The 23,229-nt window shown below is 32.9% G+C and overlaps 5 protein-coding genes and 2 long non-coding RNA genes across 9 annotated transcripts; 3 read left to right on the forward strand and 4 right to left on the reverse strand.

Moving 5' to 3' along the window:
- Positions 1 to 489: 489 nt before the first annotated feature.
- Positions 490 to 2,358, reverse strand: LOC100867856 (alpha-tocopherol transfer protein-like). 2 transcript variants are annotated; one of them, XM_086917800.1, is made up of 6 exons: positions 2,150 to 2,336; positions 1,600 to 1,759; positions 1,348 to 1,528; positions 1,066 to 1,251; positions 881 to 986; positions 490 to 790 (listed from the first exon to the last, which is right to left on the reverse strand). In XM_086917800.1, exons 1-6 carry the CDS (start codon positions 2,286 to 2,288, stop codon positions 630 to 632), a joined length of 933 nt encoding a protein of 310 aa, XP_086773926.1. In that variant the 5' UTR covers positions 2,289 to 2,336; the 3' UTR covers positions 490 to 629. The 2 variants fall into 2 exon arrangements, with proteins under 2 accessions (XP_086773926.1, XP_086773925.1); XM_086917799.1 differs by having other exon boundaries at positions 490 to 986; positions 2,150 to 2,358.
- A 2,291-nt stretch (positions 2,359 to 4,649) lies between these two features.
- On the forward strand, positions 4,650 to 5,814 carry LOC147658423 (uncharacterized). The gene is made up of 3 exons (XR_015295237.1): positions 4,650 to 5,072; positions 5,218 to 5,433; positions 5,521 to 5,814. It is a non-coding gene; the product is annotated as an uncharacterized LOC147658423 (long non-coding RNA).
- LOC100872066 (uncharacterized) lies at positions 5,782 to 7,175 on the reverse strand. Of its 2 annotated transcripts, none has more exons than XM_086917801.1 (3): positions 6,971 to 7,175; positions 6,638 to 6,913; positions 5,782 to 6,113 (listed from the first exon to the last, which is right to left on the reverse strand). In XM_086917801.1, exons 1-3 carry the CDS (start codon positions 7,048 to 7,050, stop codon positions 5,816 to 5,818), a joined length of 654 nt encoding a protein of 217 aa, XP_086773927.1. In that variant the 5' UTR covers positions 7,051 to 7,175; the 3' UTR covers positions 5,782 to 5,815. The 2 variants fall into 2 exon arrangements, with proteins under 2 accessions (XP_086773927.1, XP_086773928.1); XM_086917802.1 differs by having other exon boundaries at positions 6,638 to 6,879; positions 6,962 to 7,163.
- On the forward strand, positions 7,062 to 8,427 carry LOC147658424 (uncharacterized). The gene is made up of 3 exons (XR_015295238.1): positions 7,062 to 7,199; positions 7,630 to 7,934; positions 7,998 to 8,427. It is a non-coding gene; the product is annotated as an uncharacterized LOC147658424 (long non-coding RNA).
- A 3,013-nt stretch (positions 8,428 to 11,440) lies between these two features.
- On the reverse strand, positions 11,441 to 12,745 carry LOC147658425 (uncharacterized). Its single transcript, XM_086917804.1, has 2 exons — positions 12,188 to 12,745; positions 11,441 to 12,059 (listed from the first exon to the last, which is right to left on the reverse strand). The coding sequence occupies exons 1-2, from the start codon at positions 12,521 to 12,523 to the stop codon at positions 11,703 to 11,705; spliced, it is 693 nt and encodes a 230-aa protein (XP_086773930.1). The 5' UTR covers positions 12,524 to 12,745; the 3' UTR covers positions 11,441 to 11,702.
- LOC116414790 (uncharacterized) lies at positions 12,714 to 13,824 on the forward strand. The gene has a single exon (XM_031917993.2). It carries the CDS (start codon positions 12,714 to 12,716, stop codon positions 13,731 to 13,733), a length of 1,020 nt encoding a protein of 339 aa, XP_031773853.2. The 3' UTR covers positions 13,734 to 13,824.
- Positions 13,825 to 17,589: 3,765 nt separating this feature from the next.
- On the reverse strand, positions 17,590 to 19,208 carry LOC100871945 (uncharacterized). Its single transcript, XM_003695785.4, has 2 exons — positions 18,245 to 19,208; positions 17,590 to 17,861 (listed from the first exon to the last, which is right to left on the reverse strand). Exons 1-2 carry the CDS (start codon positions 18,945 to 18,947, stop codon positions 17,590 to 17,592), a joined length of 975 nt encoding a protein of 324 aa, XP_003695833.2. The 5' UTR covers positions 18,948 to 19,208.
- Between the last annotated feature and the right edge of the window lie 4,021 nt (positions 19,209 to 23,229).

Consider the following 23,229-nt stretch of genomic DNA (forward strand, 5'->3'; position numbering starts at 1 on the left):
ATATATAAGGATAGAAAATAAAAGAAAAAGGATAGAGATACAATCAGAATTGACTCTCAGCGCCATCTTTTGATTATCAGAGGTATTTTTTCAAAAACAGATAGAAGATAATATAGAGCCAGAATTAGCAATCAACGCCATCTGTTGATTAATAACAATATTATACGATTGGATACTTTCTAAAAATAACTGAGAGATGGCGTTGATTCTAAATTCTTACTCTACCTTATCCTGTATTTTGAAGAGATATGTATGATAGCCAAAAGATGGCGCTAAAAGTCAATTCTTTTTTGTTTCTATCCTTTTTTATTATTTTCTGTCCTTGTGTATTAAGTTTCATTTGCGGCACTCTGAAGATGGCGCTGATTTCCATATTTTTATCCTATCTCTGTCCTTCTTCTACCATTTTCTCTCCTTCTCTATACTTCGTAAAATTTAAGATAAAATTTAAAAGTATAAGGGATAATAAGTTTTAAATCATTTATATACATATTCAAAAATATGAAATAACATTTTTTATTTTAATATTTTTTTATTAAGTATGCACAATCTTAAATACAATATAAAAATATAATAAAAATAAAAAATAAACAAAAATAAATTTATATAGAAAATATATTCAAGAGATCTTAATCAATATTTAATTGTCTGAAAGAACCCTGTAATCCTTCTAATTCTTTTAAAAGTCTCGTTTTTGATTCTGGAAGTCTAGCATTTTCGTTTGTTCGACTGAGCTTTTCCTCTCGCAAAAACCAATCCCTGTTTTTCTCAATTTTCTTTTTCCATGCGTCTAAAAATATTATTTGAGTAAAAGAAAGGAAAGATAAAAATAATTTTCTCAAATATGTAATCATATGAACAATTAAAAATTTTAACAAACCATTCAACTTATCCAAAGTGCCTGCTTTCCCACCCCATTCATTTGGGAGTATATCTTTGTTCATATAAGAGTGCAATTCTTCACCACCACCGGTGTGAATACGAAACTTAAAAATAGCAAATATTCATAAAAAAATAAAAATAAAAACTAATAGTTTATATTTTAAATACTTAAATACCACTCACTTTTTGAACAAGTCGAACTTTCAATAGAGGATAAAATATATTTAGAATACTTTCTATGAATGCAGGAGCGTGAAGAAAGTGAACTCTATGAAGTCGTAATGGCATGCTATCTTGCATTGCCAACATTGCCTTACGAACAATGCTCTGAGTTGGACTGCATTTCGTAAAATGAACCATACCAAATCCCTGTCCGATTTGAAATTTCAATAATAAAATGATATAACGATACAAATATAAAAAAAAAGATTTGTAATTTAAAATTAACATTAATTTTGCAATTACCTCGAGATCGATCACCATAATATTTGACAGACATTGTTCTTCCATCAGACGAGTATCCAGGACCATAAGAATTCTTCTAGAGATAGTCTGAATAGAAAATTTATCTATCGTATTGTCCTTTAATCGTAAAATGGTCACGCGGTGTCCTTCGTCCGTTAATGATGGTAAAATAAAATATTGGCTAATTAAGAAAATACATTAAATTAAATTCCAAAGAAATGAAAATCACAAATTAATTAATCAAATAGTTACATCGCTTCGCAGCATTCTTGAATTTCTCGTGCAAGCGGATCTCGAACGGCGAAAAATTCTGGAATTGCGGTACGTACGCTGAAATATCGTTCCAAAATCAATTTGCATCTTTCTATGCTATTTTTGCAGCCAAACAGAAATCTCTCGAGCCTCGTATCGTCTGCATTTAAACAATTGCGAATTTTCATAACACAGTAGTTCAAAGTAAAGGCGAATTTTTAATAATTCTTTTCTTAAAAAATTATATTGTAAATTTAATTGTTTCGAATAATAGATAATTTTATTGAAAATAAAGAAAAGTAAAAATTGTATTCAATTTAATATTCCTAGTGTGGAATTTTAAATAGTAATTTTACCAAAAATAGAGAAAAAAGAAAATAGAATTACATATTCAATTCAAAATATTTCTTGTTTGACTTAAATAATATTTTTAAGATCAAACAAAATTTAAAATAAATTTGTCAAAATTTCTTAAACTTATTCTTTATTTTTTAATTTTTTTATTTAATTTCCATTTAAATCAATTCGCAGGATAGAAAGAAACTCAGACCCATATGATTAGGCAGATGAGGTTGTTTTGAGAGCCACTCGCGTATGGCAGCCACATCGCGTTTCCTCGTTTCTGGATCTATCGAAACCTCTTCGTTTATCCGTTTCTGCTGCTCTGCCGTCGGTGGTAGCAACGTCATAGTGCACTAATCCGATGAATTAAAAAATATCGAATCGATTATTATAAATTGTAATGCTCTAATCTTTAATGACATTTACAGAACGTCGTCTATTTTTATCATTGGACGCAATTCGTAAAATGTGCTTATCACAGGAATAATTATTAACAATCAATATTGACACTCGTACTCGACAAATGAACAAAGTGCAAAATTATTCGCATTTTTTTCGATTTTTAAAAAAAATCATTAGAATTATCGACAAGTTAAATCAGTTATAGATTTTTCTTGCAATTATGTATAGGTATCTTTGCAAAATTAATATTGATTTTTATTCAGAAACATAATTCTAACCTAGATATGTACAATCATATATATATATATATATATTTTAAATATTTTATACGAATCAGAAATTATTTGATGTTTAAAAGTAATTTGATTTTTTAAAGAATGAGTTTTTTTTAATTCCAATAATTAATAATGCTTAAAATATTAAAATCAAGAAAGCATTTTTGAAGCTCCTTATGAAAGTTAATAATTAATAATTAATAGAATTTCAAGTTGCAATTTTTATTAATCTCTTTTTATTCAATAATTTTTTTCAAATAATTCTTACATTTTTTATTCCAGTAAAAAAAACGTTAGATTCGATAAACGTGACCGATGAATAAGGCCAAATCCTATGTCGTCATAATTACGAACACACATAGTGATTTACTACTATCGTCGATTATACAAATTATCGAACTTCGAAGGTGAAATGATCGTGCATTCTCTGAGAACTTTGCATAAGAAACGAAAGAAAAGGAATAAGAAAAGAAGAAATTCTACGTGATTGGAATTAAACATCGATCGTGAGTTGCATCATCGCCGAATCTTGGGTGAAGCTATTTCTTTTTTTATTTTTTATTTTTCGTAAGTCGATCGGAGAAAGCTTATTTCGATACCACGAAATCGAGCCTGGAAGATCGCTTGAACGTGAACAAAATTGATTAGATCGTGGCGAAAATCAAAAATTGTAAATCAGGAGAAGAGAAAGTGCAAATGTAAACAATAAAGTGGAAGGAAGAAATAAGGTGAGTCTTCGATCGATTTTCGATTACTTTTGTTTAATTTGAAACTTTTCCATTTTTCTTTTTTATCATCTATCATTCGATTATACTGTAATAATTTATATTAAATTCTCTGAATATTTATACTTTTTTATAAATTAATTTCTTAGCTTTTTAGGTTTAATTTATCTTTATTTAATTGCTATGATTTCTTATTAATTCGCTTATTGAAATTTTTATTTACATACAATAGATTGAAATCGATAATATATTTTATAAAATTCAATAATTTGGAAAAAATCAAATTATATCTAATTCTGCTTGCTTAAACAATTTTTTTTATATAAAATCTCTTGTATCTATGTAGATAAAAGTACTATTAATATTTGACACATTAATTTGAGTATAAAATTTGTTAAAAATTTCTATAATCTGTTTCAAATTCAATTATTGAAGTTAAGAAAATACATGAAAATTTGTTCATTAGACATTACTTATTAATTCAATAAAATTCTTATTTTTTTTTAAATGAAAATAAAATCATTTCTTAAATTTTTAAAATGTTAATTATCAATTCTAATTTTATTCTATATTAAATATTTTCAATTGAGTCAATCAAAATCTCACTTAAATTAATAAGTAAGTATTATTAAAAATAATAAAAATAAATATTAAGATTATTAACAATAAATTATTAAGAATACTTTAAGTATAGTTATATAATAATGATACGTAATTATTCTTTTTACTTACCAAAATTCCAAATGCGATTCCACAAAATTAATCGAACCGATTCTAAATTATAGAAGAAGAAAAAACTATCAAGAATATAATTTTACAAAATTTTATGTGCAATCTATGGAAGACGACGCAATACTGCAATATCTGTACGAAGCAGAACGATTCTTCAAGCTTGGCCCCCTAATACACATGTTCCCCACCATCCCCACTATCGTGAACGAAAACCGCGATGGAATATGTTCTTCACGTAGAAAAAAAATTAAACTTAATGAATTCTTCGCTTTTTTTCATTTCAAAATGCATTCAACGTAAAACTTTTCAAATAGAACTCAATAATGCCATTACGTAAAATGAAAAGTTTTCCTATTTTAAATGAAGCTTAAACTAGCTTATGAATATTTTGAATTTCTTAAAAATCTATTTAAATTTTCTAATTATTTCTTTATTTTTTTCTATTTCTTCATTAGAATTTCTAAAAATTTATTATTTGGAATGATAAAAAAAAAATTTAAACTTTTTGAAATTCTGAGCTATAATTAATATAATTCTAATAATATAATTCTATTAATAAAAATTATTTTATTTTGAACAATGAAAAAAAGGCTTAAACAGCTTATGAGTAGAAATTGGGATTCTTTTGAAATTTTATTAATGTTTTTCAAATTATTCTTTAAATTTTATTTTATTCAAGGAATTAATATTTCTGAAAATTGATTCTCGCAAATATTTAAAACTTAAACTTCGTTAGAAAATTATAATTTATTAAAAACAAGCTTTATAAATATTTGAACTATCGAGTTCGAGATACAGACGATATCTTTGTTACCGGAAGTTTGCAATGTCTCATTGACAGCTGAGAAAATTGAAAACCTGGCGAACCTTTAAATTTCAATGATACAAAAAAAATGTGAAGTGGAAATATTTGGACGTTTATCGAAATGTTTGATTGTCTCACTATATGTAACACCGTTTGCATAGGTTGCATTTGGATCGCTTTGTTGTCCAAGTGGTAAAAAAAATATTTTTTCATTATCTTAAAATATATAGATATATATATAAAATATATATATATATATATATATATATATATATATATATATATATGTAGATAGATCATTGATCAATTAACATTACAGTTTTCCAAATTTGATTAGCATCAGAAGAGTCGATTCAAGCGAGTATTGCAATTGGAAAAAATCAAAACCCGAAGAAAAGATTTCACGCATTGTTCAATGTTGTTTAAGCTCTACAGAGGCTCTTATGCTTCAAACATCTTGCCAATCTAATTACGACGATTTAGAGAATTATAAATATCAAGTATCAATGGCAGAAAATGAAATATTACAAAATTTACAAAATTAAAAAATTAGGTATGTGAAATGATAATTAATAATAGAACGTTCAAACATTCGAATTTATATATATATATATATCCTTTGATAATAAAATATAAATAGATGATAACGAGCAGACTGCGATTGCAAAAAAAAGAGAATTTACAAAATTTGTGAACGAAGAAGAAGAAATATTTTTGTCGGATTAGAAAATATCGAAAGTGTCAAATAACCAACAAGATTAATCATCTGTATATCTTATTTCACATCCAAAAGATGTAAAATAATAATTAATAGAAAATAATTAATAGAATTCAAAGTGAATAATACCTACATATCCATTGTCCATATATACTTGTAATAATAATGTAAAGAAGCGAGAACAAATTAGAAATATATTAAATTTATTTCTCAAAATTTAATTGATATATGTCTGTTCTTCAGGCATTGACTCGAACTCAGGTAAAGCTTGAACTATCTCGAACTGTGGTTCATTTAATATCTCTACTGTCGGTTTCTTTTCTTCGATAGTCTGTTTAGAATTCAACTCTTTCATGGCCATCTTCGTGGCCAAAATATCCTCCTCGTTGTCCAAAATTTGGACAATTTTTTGCACGGTTGAATATTCCATCACCACCGCCGATTTCGCTTCTGCAGTTTGCGACGCCTCTGACATCTTCGCCTTCTCCTCGAGATCCCAATTTCTCATCGTTTCTCTAAAATAATATATTTAATTATTACGTTTCTTGAAACGTAATAAATTATACGATTAGAAGCAAAATTAAGAATTTTAGTATCGTTGGATATCCAGATAAGTGGATACTTGAGAAAAATAAAAAGATAATAGATATGCATATTTTTTTTAGCATCTTAAATAATCAACATTGCCATAATCTTCAAATAACAATAAATTTTGATATATGATTTTCAAGGAATACTAAATAAACGGGTAATATTATAATAATTAAAAATAAAATTATCTTTTATTCTCTACTTTTACTTCAAAAAAAATTGAAACGTACAATTAAATTATACTTGAATCTAATAAATAATATTTTTAAAATTAAGAAAAATATAATTGAGATTTATAACTTGTGAATTTTTTTTTTTCCATAATTTTCTTCTAAAATACGAAAATCTTTAGAAATGTTGAAACGTTAAAATACGAACTCTTAATAAAAATCCAATAGAATTTTCAAAGAAGAATTTCAACGCGAAAAGATTTTTAACGATTCCTTACATGGATAATCTTTCATCGCTAGGTATCTTGCTGTCCGACTGAAGCTTGGCGCTCAATCTCGTTTTGTTCTTCGAAGTTCTCCTATTTTTACTGTCACGATTCATAATCACATTCGACTTGCTTCGATGGATAGAACTCGAGGGGTTATTATTATCCGGCTTGTTTCGGGTTTCGACTGGTTTCTTCGACGGGTTCCTCGATTTGGACAAATTGTACTTCATACTCTGTTGCATGGAATCTTTCTTGAAACAGCAACGATGAGTACGATATTGCCACCTGGCGAACACATTAAAAGGAAGTAAGATGGGAATACTGTTTATATACTTCGATTACCACAACGCGCAAGTCGTCACAGTTGAGCTGAACATGAAGAAACAGTTCAACACTGTAAGCACGATCAATGGTTCCAACATGATAAGGAAAACGGAAAACGGAATTCTACGGCGATGATGATGGCTGGAACAAATCGTGAATTTGGAAACGCTTGTCAATCGAAAGACGATGGCAGTGTGGCCGGCCTCGCTCTGAAAATAGGTGACAAACGGTGAACTTCGATATTATCGTGAGTAGAATACTTTAACTCGGTTTCATCATTCAAAATAATACAAAACAAATATTTTTTCGTTATTAATAATTTGTAAAAAAGAAATTTTTTCCCACGATTCTTTCATCAGAAAATTTAACCTTTAAACGATCGAAATCGATATTGCTGATATTAAATAACAGACAGTATCGATTTATAAATATTTTTCGACTTTTTTTAATCAACAATCGTTGAACAAGCAGCTCAATGGAATAGCTCTATCAAAGAATGATAATCTTTTACTTTATTTCTTCTATTCTTTTTTTAAAAAAATCTTGAATGAAGAGATTTCTTCCAGAAAGCCTCAATCTTCAAAAACTTCTATAGATTCACTATTTCTATAATCATCATCTTTAACAATCCTTTGACATATACATCCAAACTTAATTTGACTTAAATCTTGTTCCAGATCCCAAACTCTAATAACCAGACTCGCCTCGTGAAAAATCATCCTGGCAAACTAATTCCAAAAGAAGCAACCCAATTTGTCCCGGATCTCCTCGTTCCATATCTCGATCCAGGTAATGGCCCCGGAAGAAGGGGAGACCAAGTGAGAAATCTGGCCAGGAAGCGTGTACAGATTACGGTAGCTGTCGACAGGGGAAGCAAACGAGTGATCCAACCCCGCGGAACCTCTCCTCCGCAGGGGTCCGATGGAAGCCATCTCTTGTGAATACGGGGCACAATGGCCGCGTTAACCGCAATATAAAAACGGTACCTTCATAAGGCGACGCATCTGTGCGACCGAGATGTATAATGATGATATTACGTTTCTAGGTGGACGTGTCGATGAATTTTCGTTGCGGTTCCGGAATGAAATAGACGACGGAGGACGGAGGACCACCCTTGGAGTGGAATCGCTTCGATTTCGGCTACCTGCCATGCGTGGATTTTATTTATGCGTCGCATCGTCAATACGTATTATTTATTATTATTCTCAAACGTGATTCGAGGATTAATGACCATGAGGAGAATAGGTGAAGTAGAATTTCCTTTCATAACGAATCGGAAAATTGTCGTTATTTCTTGGGATGAGATGATTGTCAGTTGCATTCTTTGCATAGGTAAGATGGGAGATGGAATTAGAATTATTATAAAATTAAATATTATTTTTAATTGTTAATTAAAGGAACGAGTATGAGAATGGAAATAGGATATATATTTTATTGAATGTAAGTGCTAATAAAATAACATCTGGATAAGTTAATTCGCAGCCAATAGTGTATTTACTTACACGTGCTAATATTACATCAAGCATATTATGCATAATGAGATATATACTAATGGCTCACTAATATATTCTATTTAAAATTCAATAACACTTTTAAGCGTTTAACATTTTCGTATTGATTTCAATTAGATTTTGTCAAAACATACAAAACATTTTCTTGAAGAATTTTAAATAGAGATTAAAAGAGTATCAATTATATTTTTTTTTTTTTTTTTTTTTCTATACAATTGATACCATTTCTTTGACGTTGTATCATGGATATTTCTCTAAAGAAATTCTTTTCTTCTGTCTGCAGAAGAGATTCGTTCCACGTATAATAACTTGGTCACTTGTCGTCCCATTCATCGACGACCACAGGCTTTTCTTTACGACCGATTTTTGGAAAAGATTTTTCCACCCGCCACAATGTTCATACGTGTCACGCTATTTTTCCTACATCGAGAGCAAGTCTTTCTTGCGGTTTATCTAATTTATTGGCCAGAATGGCATTGTCAGACCACACACAGATGGAACTGGACACTTTTATGAACTCCCACGACAATCGCGATTATGAGCCTACTGTGCTGTTCTTCCGTATTCTTTCGCAATTTTTTGTTTACTTTTCCATAAAGAAAATCTCTGACGTTCTTGTGAATGAAAGAACGATTGCTTGCACGATTCGAAAACACTCTCCATTGTGTAAATATTTGATCACAAAGAATAATCAGTAATAAGAAATATTCTTCAAAATATTGGTTAGAAAATATTATTAATAATAAGGAAGATCAAAAAAAATATCAAAAATTCTTCATATTTTCTTTAATTAATTTTCTCCATTTCCATTGTCAATTTAATACATCTTTTAAACTTATAATGCAGAGTCAATTAACACCATATGTGTGTGTAGAACATAGAAGGTAAAATTACTCGACAACACAAACTAAAATACCGCACCTATTCAGAAATATTATATTAAATTGTATATATTATTATTTTCTAAATTCTGAAATTTCTACCTGCCAAATGCTCTAACATTCAAATTCAATGACACCATGAAATTATACAAATATATCAGAAATATATCAGAAATTATTGGTAATTATCCGAGAATCGCCATCGAAGAGTCAACCGTTAGTCAGTTTCCGGTGAAAAGGTATATTCAATAGGAAAATAGATCGATGGCCGGGTATTAAAGGTAAATCCACGCCTAGAAAAGGGCGCGATCGGCACCTGTGGCGACTAAAAATCCTACTGGTTCTACCCGAGGCAAATTGTCCAAGTACCGTTGTAAGTCTCTCTCTTTCTTTTTCTTCCAATCCATTTATGAATATGCCGTTTGAACGTTCGAATTCTCTTTTGAGATATTCAATTTCTGGAAAGATGAAATATTTTATTTTCAAAACTTTTCAGATTAAACAGAATTTTGACTTTTCTTCTTTTCATAAAAAAATGTTTATCTTTTTAACATTCGATTTCTAAGGTTAAGAATTCTAGTAGTAATTCTTATTTTTCGAATCGAAGACGAAAAATTACAAAAAGCAAAAGCTTCGCCTTCTCGACCACCTTGAAGACCATCAAACATCCTTTCCCATTAAAGATCTCTCGATCTTCCGCGACCACTTTTCCTCTCGAGAACTGCGCCCAACGTTCAAAAAAGAGACGTGTATTCTTCCCCCGATTTCCTCCGTTCTTTTTTTTTCTCTTTCTCTCTCTCTTTCTCTCTCGACACGACATCGAATCGAGGCCGAAAAATCGAGGCTCGAACCGATTCTCACGATCGAAAAAAGAAGTCGAAGAGTCAGGTGCTGGTGCTTCGAATGGACCTCGACTTGGACCACGCCATTCACTCTTTTTTTCAGGAATAAGCCACCCGCCCACCGGTGCCCCGTTTCTCGTGTCAGGGAATTAAGAAAAAAATACAGAGGCCGGCAGACAATGGAGGACAACCGAATGAAGACGATATTTCAGCGTAGCATCGTGGATATATCGTAGGTGGGACTTGTTCTTCGTTCGATGAAAAATGATCGATGTTGCTTCTAAAGAACGATTATAGGCGGAACTGGACAATCTGTTCTCGATTCTTGGAGTAGGTAGCTTTCACGATGTATAGCGAGATGGTAAATTAATCCTGAAGCTACCTTTCTTTTTTTTTCTTAGATCACTTTCGAGTCAATCGTGTTCCTTTATCGTTGAAAAATTTTTTTTACTTTGAGGAAAAAATATATAAATCTTTCTTTATTTCCTCTTTCGGTAATAATTAAAAATTGTAACTCTTACTTCCCTGGTCATAATCATTGGATATACGTAAAGATACATTTTTCGTAGAGTAAAATTGTGAACAAATTTAATAGAATTCCAGAAAAAATCCTTCCCATAATGATTCGTAATAATTCACAAGAATCATCGTGTAAAAATCCCATTCCTTGGAAAATTTCTCAATGGCAGAACTCTTCTCATTCACGCGAACGATCATCACGTTGCTGTGACAGACGAAGGAAGGAGTTAAGACCAATTACAAGGATGTTTCGAACGGTCACAATGAGAAGAAGAGTTTCGGAAGAGTCGTCGTCAATCGTTTCGTTTCTCAATGACGGCCATCTTCGAGAAAGAAAATCACCAAAGACGAGCTCATCTGTCCGTAACGAAGCAATTTTCCACGGATGCTTGTGCCATGGATGAATGAGGAACGAGAACGCTGACTCGTGCACTTTTACGCATCGTGAAACCGAACTTTTGCGACTTCATTCATGAATCCTAACTTTCAAGTTCATTCAGAAAGCGTTCAGTAACCTCGATTGTCCGCCATAATGGTTGTGGTGTACCTGCAAATTCGTCGCGGTAACAATCCGTTAAGTGTCGACACTGTGATATTAACTTTCTTAAGCGATGATCCTTCAAAACCTTGTTTTCGATGATTTTTGGAATTTTTTTTTTTTTACTAAATATCTTAAATCTTAAGTGTCCATTGTACCGCAAGATACTTGGATAACTAAAATATAACGCCAAGTGCTTTTAAATCAAGATAAGATTTATATAATTGCGACTTATGATATAACATTTTTGTAATTTCTTGATTTATTATTAATTAATTAAGAAGCAAAGAAGGAGTAATTTTAAAAATTTTCAAGAAAGTGTTCAATTTCTTTTTTTTTTTTTTTTTTTTTTACCTAAAGAACATGATCAAATTGAATTTCGTGAATAATTTTCCATATATATATATATACATTCAAAAATTTAGAAATATTGAAAGAAATAGAAAGAAATTATATGGATCATTTCTTTTTCTTTTTTTTCTTTTTTTTTACTTCTTGCTTCGGTGTTTCGATCTGCGGTATTTCCTCTTTTGTGACGAGTTTCACGCAATCTTCGTCCACGATCAACGGTTTTTCCAGTTTTTCCGGAGGAGGGATTGGTGGTTTCGGTGTCCTCACCTCGAGTTCTACGTTCTTCTTCGGCTGCTCGGCCGAGGAATCACTCTTCTTCTTCATTCTTAGCATGAACACATTTTCATTCCCTTCGGTCACGCGATCCGTGTGTATCTGCTGCACCCCGGTGCCGTTGAACACGGGGTAAATGGTGAACGTTCTGCATTGATCGTTCGTCCTTAGACCTCCTTTGCACTCGCCAACCTGTGAAAATTTATATATATATACACACACAAGATACTTGGAAAAATATCGAATTCAATTTACGTATCGTGTGTGTTAATATTTCAGATCTGGAAATTTATAACAAGCGAATTAACAAGTCATTTTACTTCGTAAGAAATAGTTTGCGCCATATCTTGATCTTTATCCTTCGAGATGTCCTGCCGTTCGACGCGAAACAGGATCCGATTGTTGTCGGCACCCTTCAATATTTTCGGCCCCTCCTTACTCGTCGGCCTTACTATCTCCACGTCGCAATCACACGGAGGATCCCAATCTTTCAACTTCTTCGACTTCCCCTTTTGCCTTTCCACGCGAATTATCAATTGGTTCCCGATCATGGCCGTTCCAATCTCTCGAAAATACTTGGTGGGGGCGTCTCGAGGCTTGGGTGGTGGACATTCCGGTGGACAGGGTGCGGGTGGCATTGTAGGGCAGACGTACATCTTTGGACGATTTTGATATCGAAACGAATATCGTGAGTTTAAAAAAAAAAAAAAATTAATTCACCAATCTCGTTTGAATTCTCAACAAGTGAAATTATTCGAGATAACAATTATTATTTTTGCCACTTTGATACTTGAAATTTCGACATTATTTTTCTTTAATTTAAAATATTTAAGGAGGAAGAGGTTGATGGGATCGGGATGGAGTGAAAATCGACATTTGGAGACGAGTTCAGGTCGCTCGGGGAAGATCAGTTGCATTCACAACGTGTACCCCAACCTATCCAAACATGTCGCAAATCCCTACAACTTGACGCTCAAACATCGATTAATCCACCATATTCATCCAGCCACTTCCTTCTTCTTCTTCTTCTTATTCTTCTTACTCTTACCCCGAAATCACGAAAAGAATTCGCGAAACAAAATGATGTTAGCCACTTACAATTGCGGCTGCCCACCACCATCGAAACCCTCGTGCTCGCCTTGCTGCGAAACGGCAGGTCCCGAGAAAATATCGTCCATCAAGCAGCCGCCCAAACCTACAGATTGTCCCGAAAGCTCCTGCTGCCAGAAACGTCCATTGAAACCTGTTATCCCTCAGCCAAAGATAAAAGAACCACCGCCATGTTGCCCCGTGAAGCCTTCCAGCATGTACGAATTCGAGAGGCCTAGCAAACTTCGTTCGGATATCGAGGAGAAGGGTTTACCGTACAAGCAAATGGAAGTTATGATCAACGACAACAAAGTGGTGCTGAGAACCCAGAAGGAGTTCAAGAAACCCGAATACGATCCACCGTGCGAATGCATCGAGGATCCGCAGCCCAAAGTGGAGGAGGCGAATGATATCGAGCAGGCCCAGGTGCCCGGGAGCAGGACGGTCACTCTGTATCCCAAGGTGAAGGTCGGTGAGGTGCCGGCCGAAGGGGATATGAAAACAAAGGATGAAGCGGTGATGGAAAAGCCCGAGAAGGAGCAGAATCCGAATTTATTCATGTTCAAAATGAAGAAGGTATCGGGCATGGGTGATAAGGCGATACAAATAGATTTTCAGTTCAAGGTGGCGAGGCCTTGGTCGTTGCAGAAGCGAAAGGAGATAGAGGATCAGATAAAGATGTGGGAAAAGCCTCTCGAGCCTGTGGTGGAAGAGGTGAAGAAAGTGAAGATCACGCCCAAACCGAGTAAGACGGTTAAGAAGAAAAAGAAGAAGTGAATTCATATCCCGTACCATTCATATTCTCTCATAATTTGTAAATAGAAACGAAACTTGACCAAACGGCGATTAAAAATGTAACTGGCAAAAATATCTTTTTATATCTTATTTTTCGATTAGTCAATCGATATTTAATTTTTTTTATCATAACTTAATAATAACGAGATTTTTTTTTTCTTTTTTGAAGAGTTGAATGAATTCAGAAGAGTGTCAAATGCAAATTCCAGGTAATTAAAAGAGATTTATCCGCCTAAGAGAATTTCTCGATCACCATTGCAGTGAACGAGAAAAGAAATAAAAAAGAAGAAATCTAGATAGGATTGAAAAATGGCAACGCAGTTCAAAAATTTTTTTTCTTCCCTTCCATTCCCTTTGTAAAAATGGCAAGATGTAACGTCGTAACTCCTCTTCTTCTTCGCTTCTCCTTTTAGAAAATGACCCTAGCCAACCACCCTAATGTCCGTCATGTCCGCGATCCGTGGTGATCGCAAGCCATATGATCCATATATCAGCGAGTCAACGCGCCCCGGGTGTTTCTGCTTCCCCATGGGGAACGAGGATACTCGTCGACGGCCACCTGAGGCCGAGTCCTGCCTGCGAGAAAGGACGACGATGCATCCGCGCCTATTAGAGGCTTAAACGGTTTTTAAACTGGGAAAGGTAGCCCATCGAGTGTCAGAGACGCAACAATGACGTGGGCAAACATTCCGATATACAGGACCACCCGGGGTACGATTTTCACGTCACTGACGTGAATCGAAGAATTCTTGGGGGGGAAGGGAGAAAGATCGAAGACTTTTGGAATCGCATAAAGTGAAGAAACGATGGAATAGGGAGGATTTTATTATTAATATTATAAGGGAATTATATTTAAAAAAGAAAATCTTATTTTTACGTAAACTTGATCGGCTTGACAGAGAAATTATCCTTAAAATAAAATGATAAATGTAAATATCGGTAATGAAGTGAAACGACATAACATAATATGTGAAATATCGGCAAATATGTTGCTTCATTTTCGCGAGTCGTTGAAACGGAATCAATGGTGTCTTCGCGCCGGGTGTTCTTCCTGTTGCGCAGCCTCCTTTGGATAAACGTCCACGGGGTGTCGAGTAGAGAATACAACCTCCTGAAAGGTGTTTCCAATCTTGTTGAGTAATAACATTTACGAGAAATCAGAACGAGACAGAAGTCGTTCTATCATTTATCAAACGCACGAAAATAGTCGTTTTGGATGATATTAAGATGGATCGCGTTGTGAATGATATTAAGATATTAGAATTAGCTTCCCGTATGATAAATATATCATATGTAAATGGTATTATAATTTTACGCCAAAAAAGGTATTCATTTTTCAAATAAATGTAAAGCATATGAAACAAAATATCAACGATGGAAAGAAAAATTTAAACAACGAATAGACTCGAAGACAATTCGAATTTGTCGTTCTGTGCACTGAAATATATAAATCACAATGAGGGATCACACTTTTCAAAATCCTAATATCACACTGCAAAAAAGGACTTCTCTCGTAATCTGGGATTAAGGTGGGCAAGGATCGCTGTAATCCGGCTCACGTTTAACTTGGAAACGTTTAACTCTATAAACGACCTTTCCCTTTTGGTGTCAGGTTGACTCCTAAGATTTAAACGAATAACGACCAAAATCATCAGCATAATGATTATACGAATAAGTAACAAAAATATAATAAAATATAATAAAAAAGAATAAAAAAAAAAAGTATAGTGTTCAAGAATTGAAATGCGGGAAGGAAAGAAAATAAATAAATAATATGTTATAGAGAGTGCAACAATTAGCACAGGAAATTGAATCCTGTCCGCGCGATAACGTGGAAAACCCGGTGAGCTTAGGATTATACGTGCATTAAATTTCTTGCGTTTGGACACGGTAGCTTGGACGGGTACCAGCAACCCTGCTGAGACTTTCGTTCAAGCTCGTCGACACCCTCCTACCGATGCTCTGATATATGACAGTACGGCCTTATGACTTCTCTCCTACGGTGCAATTCACTCTATGTTTGTCCCTTTCTTTTATCCAAATCCATTGCATGTCGATATATTAAACGCACTTATATAAGGTATCCACACGAACGGAACGTTGATTTTTATTCACTTTTCGAAAAATCGATTCCACAGGTTCGAGAGAAACGAGCGAAAAAAGTTGATATTAGAAAGTTATATGGAGATATTATTATTTGTTAAGGAATTGTTAGTTTAGAGTTAGAAGCAAGATTTAAGCGTAATTTAAAAAAAAAAAAAATTAAACGCGAAAAGGAAGAATAAATTCAAAGAGGTAATCGATTTCTTCCTCGACACAATGTAATCGAATAGTCGGCCCGATAATCTGCTCGAGGGGAGGACTAATTGAATTCGAGTTTTTTTTTCTTTCCAAGCCGCAATCTGGCGAACCACCCCTCGAAACCTTCCCCATCCCGAAATCAACCGAAAACATTTATGTATGCGGCCACGAGCTGTCGCGAAGCAAGAACGTATTGCAACGAAAGCGATGGAAAGGAGGGAAGGAGAAGGAGGGGAAAAAAACGGAAGGAGGCAGGGATAGGCTTGCACGCGGTAACCGTCCCTTCCGGTAGGCGAAAGGGCGCAACCCTCGATTCCTGTACCAGCCCTTCACCACCAGTCACCCTATGATTCGAGAATGGGGATCCTTTGATCCTCGAATTTCTGGGGTTCTGGTGACGCCATCTTGAATTTAATTGTCAGGAAAATGGTGGTGACACCCGTGACTTTTTTTAATGTTCATATACATGTATTTTTGTTTGGTATTTCATTCATTTAACATTTATTTATGGGTATTTTAAAATTTCAAAAGAATGTGGATTTTTATATGCTTCTTGTTTAATTTGATTTAATTATTTTTAATTATTTTATCGATAAAAAATCATATGTATAAGTACAGGAAAATTTGGAGGAAAATAATACGGATAAATAGAAGAAATAATTCATAAATATTAAGTTTAAAGTTTAAAGTTGATAAGTTTTAGAGTTTTTATTTGTAAGTATAGGCTTAGATTTTTAAGTATAGGAAAATTTGAAGGAAAATAACACGGATAAATGGAAGAAATAATTCATAAATATTAAGTTTAAAGTTTAAAGTTGATAAGTTTTAGTTGATAGTTTTTATTTGTAAGTATAGATTTAGATTTTTAATCAAAAAGATTCGTGGGATTAATCGTAAAGGTAAATCTTTTTAGTATTAAATATTTTCTTAATATTTAATTGGGGAAGATGTGGATTTTGAAAATAAGAACAAAATTTATTATTAAAAATAAATAACAATTTATTTGTCGTTAAATATAATATGTATATCATAATCTTTAATCTTTAATCTAATGTATAAATGTCTTCGTATCGCGTTATATAATATTCGACTAGTATAATATCGATAAAAAGTATCATAGTATCAAAAATAGGAACAATCTTGACAAACATTCAATGATTCTTCATAAAACGAAGAATCAAGGCAACAATTAGTGTTTAACATATAAATATTATAACCGTTGTATATGAAATATACAAAATATCTCATTTTAATCTCGAATCCAATATAATAATATAATAATATCTAAAAGTAAAAAGTAATATCTAAAAAGTAATAATATCTAAAAATTTTTCAACTCGAAAACTTTGCTTCTTTTCAATTAATTACTTCTAAAATATTATTTTCTGGTCCCTAATTTTTTTCTATCTACACCCTATATATAATATAAATATCTGTATAGTTCAAAATATATAAAAGATAAAAAATAATGTCAATTCGATATACAATACAAAATTATTGTCGAGATTTCGTCGTTTATACAATATATACAAATATATCACGTTGGATAGAAATATGGGAAAAATCCCTGAGGTAGAGTATTTCCTAAACCGATCATTCCCAATGTGGCCGTGGACATTCTATACGGATCGCGATTCTCGTGCGTTCTCATATGCTTCTTCAAGTGATCTTTCCTACCAAAACATTTTCCACAAATTATGCAAGCGTGAGGACGAAGTCCAGTGTGAATTCTCTTGTGCCTCGTCAATTCTTCGTTCCTGGTAAACGATTTGCCGCAATCCTTCGCGTCACATTTGAACGGTCTTTCACCTGTGATCGAAAAATATTTTCATCGTGGAAACAAAAATCGCAAATTTCCAAATTGACAAGATTGAAAAAAAAAAAATTATTCAATTAAAAATTACAAATTACAAAAATATTTAAAATTATAAAAATTATAAAATTAACGCTTAAAAGTTCGTTAAACAATTCAAACATTTTTCGACTCCTAAATAAATTGAATACGTTAAAATTAAAATATTCGAAGAACACGAGCAAGGATAACTCTTGAAAACATTCGATGTACTCGACCAAAACAAATTTCGCACGATACAATTAAAAATTCAAATAAGGAATAACGTCTCTCTACCGGTCGCCGCTCTATCCATAACAACAAACTCAATAACAGAAACAAAAATAGAAAAACTGCTTACCCGTGTGTATCCTGATGTGTCCCTTTAGTTGGCCGTTATTGCTGAATGCGACGTCGCAGTGTTCGCACCTAAACTTTTTCGGTCGCAGTTTTCTTATTTGTTTCGCGACCGCCTCTTGTCTTTCGAGCATTCCCACAGCATGCTCCACAAACGAAGGCGCTTGTGGGAAGCTGTGCAACACCGAAGGGAATCCACAATAAAACGGGAGCCCTATCGTCGCTGTCGTCGAAGCTGTTGGTTGCAACGTTGAAGCCATAGGATCACACCACGGATCAGAGCGCATCGGGACAGTCATTCTCTGAAGATAATTAATTGAGGAGTGTGGCGCATCGAACAACGAGTGGCCACGAGAACCAGGAATCGAAAAGGAACCCGTTTCGGAGGGCAATGGACAATCGAGAACAGAATCTTTCGACAAACTTACGCTTCCATTCCTGCTCTCGTTCTTAACTTTCAACGACGAGCTGCTCGTCGTTTTGATAGAAGAATCGCTCTTCTTTCTTCTTCGCCTTTCGAAGGAACCAGATGACAAGGAGATCTTTTCGTAAATATTCGAAAATCTTTGATCTTCGTCTCCCTCTTGTTTCACACAAGAAAATTGGTTCTCCTCAATTGTAACTGACGCCTCGATCCTATCCTCCTTCGTACTCCTCTCAGGATTATTCCACGGCCTAAAGAAACCGGTCTCCTTATCTTCACACATATTCCTCCCGCTCTATCGACGAGTATATTTTCGAGCAATTATCGTACTCGCGGCTCGCATCAATTCCTTCAAAACGTGATTTCGAAACGTAATTGGTTACCTCTTGCGGCGAGCCTACCCGCCTGAAAGACAAAGAATTTAAGGTTCTTCGCGGGTAAGCGAGATACAAACGGATTTAACTCGATACGAAAGAAACAAGTGTGGAAAAGCTATATGATCGACCGATACTCACTTGAGCAAAGCTCACCCCAGAGTTATATACCAACGATGGTGCCCACCCTCCAGCCCGGATTGGATCGTTCCATCGAGGGAAGGATAGGCACTCGCCCCTGCCACCAGGCGAGGGAGGAAGGGGCACCCTTTTCTAGTCGGTAAGGGCGAAGGTAGGTTTTAGGAGGGCCGGTCGAGGGCTACGCGATACGCAGCCCCTTTTGTCGGGGATTAATCGGTCGCCACGGCCGCCACGGGGCTGTTTGCCCTTTTGTCACGAGTGACAGGCCGACGGGTATCGCGGAGACAGGAAAGGAGGAAGGAGGACGTGCACAAAGATATTGGAGCAAGGGTCGCTTCGAGCGGGCCCACCTCTCGCCCTCTCGATAAACCCTCGATCCAATATTTCTCTCGATCTTAACGATTCGCTTCGTCGATATGTATGCTTGTACTCTTTTTGTCGCTTTCTTTTTTTACCGAATTGACATTGCGCGTTTTGCGCGCGTATGACTTAGACGAGTTTTAATCGAGATCGAGACACGACGATTGGAATGAAAATTTGTATCGGTTATGTATTATCGTCTCGTTCTCTTATAGATAGATTTCCGATCGATTTCTTTTTTTTTCGCTCTTCAATTTTTATCGAGTAGACAATTTTATATTCTTATTTTTTTTGAGTTTGATTTTATGCAATTGACGATTAATGTTGTTTTTTGTTTGAGCGATCGTCGAGAAAAGTTTGAATTGTATCGATCGAATTTATAAAATTTGTCGTTTTGTATTTGAAATAATAATAGATCGTTTGATGAATATTGTAATTGTATTTGAAAAAAATTTGAATAATCGTGCCATTATGAATTTTTGTAATTGTATGTACAACGGATGATTTCGCTTAAATTATTCAATTTTAATTTCTGTTTTGTGAGTTTGTGCGATATCAGATCATAACGGTCGTTGTATTAAAAAATGATCAAAAATTTTTGTAAAAAATCCATAATGGAAGAGAAATGAGAATGAATAACTTGACCTATGATCGAATTTTATTGTTAAGTTTTAATCAAACGATATCTACAACGAATAATTCGAATTTCGTAATCTTTGATTCTAATGTATAAAATATGTATAAATGAAAATAAATTTAAATGAGTCAAAAGTGGGTTGAAAATCAATTGAATCGTGTCAAAATAAGTTAAAATTTTTGCTTTCGCTTTTATCTGTAAAAAGATAAAACCGAGCGTCTCTAAAAAAAAATTGCGTCCCCCTCCCCCCCCTTCCAATTAATAAAATTATTTTCAAAAGGAAATGTCATAGAATATTTGTTAAAAAAAAATGTATTTGATACCGATTTTTATCTTTTCTCATCTTCCAAACTCAATTTTTTCCCTGTCCAAATTATATTCAATCAGAAAGATCTCGTCTTTCAAATTCGAAAATTCATTCCTCTCGACGTTTCATTGCACGCGTACGCGTAATCGAGCTTTTCGATATTGCCGCGTGACAGGAAGCAAGGATAAATAATTTATACGATGGCCGATCCGATCGAAGCGGCGAGGTAGGCACTTTAAACACAATGAAAATGGGACAGTCTGGTAACGTCGTGATCTCTATGGGATGTATTCTGCAGAAGTTACGAGGGTGGAGCTCTGCAAAAGCGTTTCGTTGATTTATTGTAACACTCGAGGCTGAGCTACCCTTCGCGAGAACGAGCCATCGGCCTCCGTTGCCACCTATTTTCCCTCCAACCCCCGTCCCTCTTCCGCTCGTGGAACGTTTCGTCCACGTTCCCTTCTGCCCTCGAAAATACGATACAAAATCAGCTTCCAGACACCATCGATACCGAGAACAATCTTCTTTCGTTCGCCCTCGTCACAAAAAACATCGCCGAATATCCGATTTTCCGATCCGTCACCGATTCTCCCGTTTTCACGATGTTAACACGACTAGACAATTACTTTGCACGCGATTAATCGGCGATTGCTCTGTAATAAATAGAAGGAAATCTCGAAAAAACGTCGATTAACACGTATAGAATATTTGAAAGGGTGAGGAGAAACGTAAAGGACAAATTTTTCGAAATGAAATTTTTTGGAGCGCAAGAATCAGCGGTGAAAAATTGTAGGAAAAATTGGCACAGCTTGAATGAATGAATGAACAGTAACGAGAAAATGGAAAAAGGATGTATGTATTATCAAGAAAAAGTCTTATCGCGTTTATTTTTGGGGAAAAATTTACTTAATTTTGTGTTTACAATTAATAAATCAGTTTGTTGTTGTTGATATTTATTTTTTTCTACGTGAAAGATTTTGAATTTGAATATCAATTGTCGTTATTGAAAGAATGAATAGTCGTTCCTTTCTCTAAATTTTATAAATTTTATAAAATGTAACATACGACCTTCTTCTAAATTCGTTATTTTGGTTTAATTCTAGAAAAATATGATAGGACCTTGAAAGATTGTACATAAAAATATGTTATTGATATTATATATTGTTTTTATTATTTCAAATTTACTTTATATTTATAATACATGTATATAAAGTAATTTATGGAAGAATATTAACGATTCAAATAAATTTCGAATCAAAATTTATTTTAATAGCATAATGAATTCAGTCAAATATTCATTTTATATTTATTTAATAATATTCTTTTTTTATATTTTATTATTTATTTATTTAAATTTACCATTTTGTTAATTTATCTTGACAAAACAAAAAATTGTATAACTTATTAATGATTTAATGAATAAATCAAATAATTCATAATAAATAAATATTTGTATTATAACGTTATATAATTATAATTGCAAATTATAATTTCTGGATTATTACAGTTACAGTTAAGAAATTTGTATAGCATATTTGAATAAGTATGTTTGTAAAAGATTACGCATGTGAACAAGTAAATATTTAGTTGACATAGAACAGTCGATTTTTTCATACGTTTCAACCTTGGCAATCCATTTGAAATAACTTTCTTCCAACCGAAAGACAAAGAAATATTTTAAAATTTAAACTTTTCAAAATAGATTCAATTTCATTAGTCAAACGTACTTTTCCTTTAAAAAGAAAAAACTTTTTTTAAATTTCCAAAATTTATTTCTTAATAACTTGTACTAATAATTAATAATTATAATTTTTAACCAATGAACATAATATTTCACATTTCGTATCGATAAATGTTAATTTGAATAAACTGACAAATTAGAGAAAGAAGAATAAATTTTTATTTCGATATGTTCTATATAGAATCTGATCAAAATTCCGAATACCCATATTTAGTACCCATATTTCTTTTAATTTTTCCCTATACACAATATACTTATAATTAATTTAATTATAATTAACAATTGGCTTTTTCATTTATAATAAATGTAATAAATACAATTGAAAAATTTTTATTATGCGAAATTAAAAGGAATTAGAAATAGAAAAACTAATTTTAAGAAAATCAGAATTATGAAAATAGAATTAATTAATAATAAATTAAAATATGCAATCAATATCAATTATATTTTAATCAATATGGAAATAAATAATTATTGCAAGTTAATACTTGTATCTAATAGATTTAAAAAAATAATTTTATATAAATATTTTTATTTCTTGTTTCAAATTGTCCAGAATTGATTAAAAATATGATGAAACGAATTGATCTATGATCAACATTATGATCGAACGTTATAATATCGATCTACATACATATACATATTATTTATACGATTACATTTTCAAATATCTATATTATTTCATATGACTTTGAAAAGTAAGTTTGAAAAGTAAAAATTTTTACCACTAAAAATATTAGAAAAGAAATAAAAAAATTCTATTGACAGGAAATAAAGTATGATATAAATAAATTGTATAAAATTCGTGCAACAATTTCTCAAAATCGAAAAATTTTAAAAAGTAAAGTACTTCGAAAAATCCTGCAAAAACTTCTTTTTCAAATGTAGTATGTTCAGTCAGGAAACAAGATAACTTTCTTCGTTGAGAAAACGCAAGCATTCTGTCGCAATTTTGATGGATCGTCCAAATTCGAACAAAAATTCCTCGATCCGTCTTATTTTTCA

This window comes from Apis florea, unplaced genomic scaffold (genome assembly GCF_048593485.1).
Source record: "Apis florea isolate Af1SG1 unplaced genomic scaffold, ASM4859348v1 contig_2272_pilon, whole genome shotgun sequence".
Lineage (NCBI taxonomy): Eukaryota > Metazoa > Arthropoda > Insecta > Hymenoptera > Apidae > Apis > Apis florea.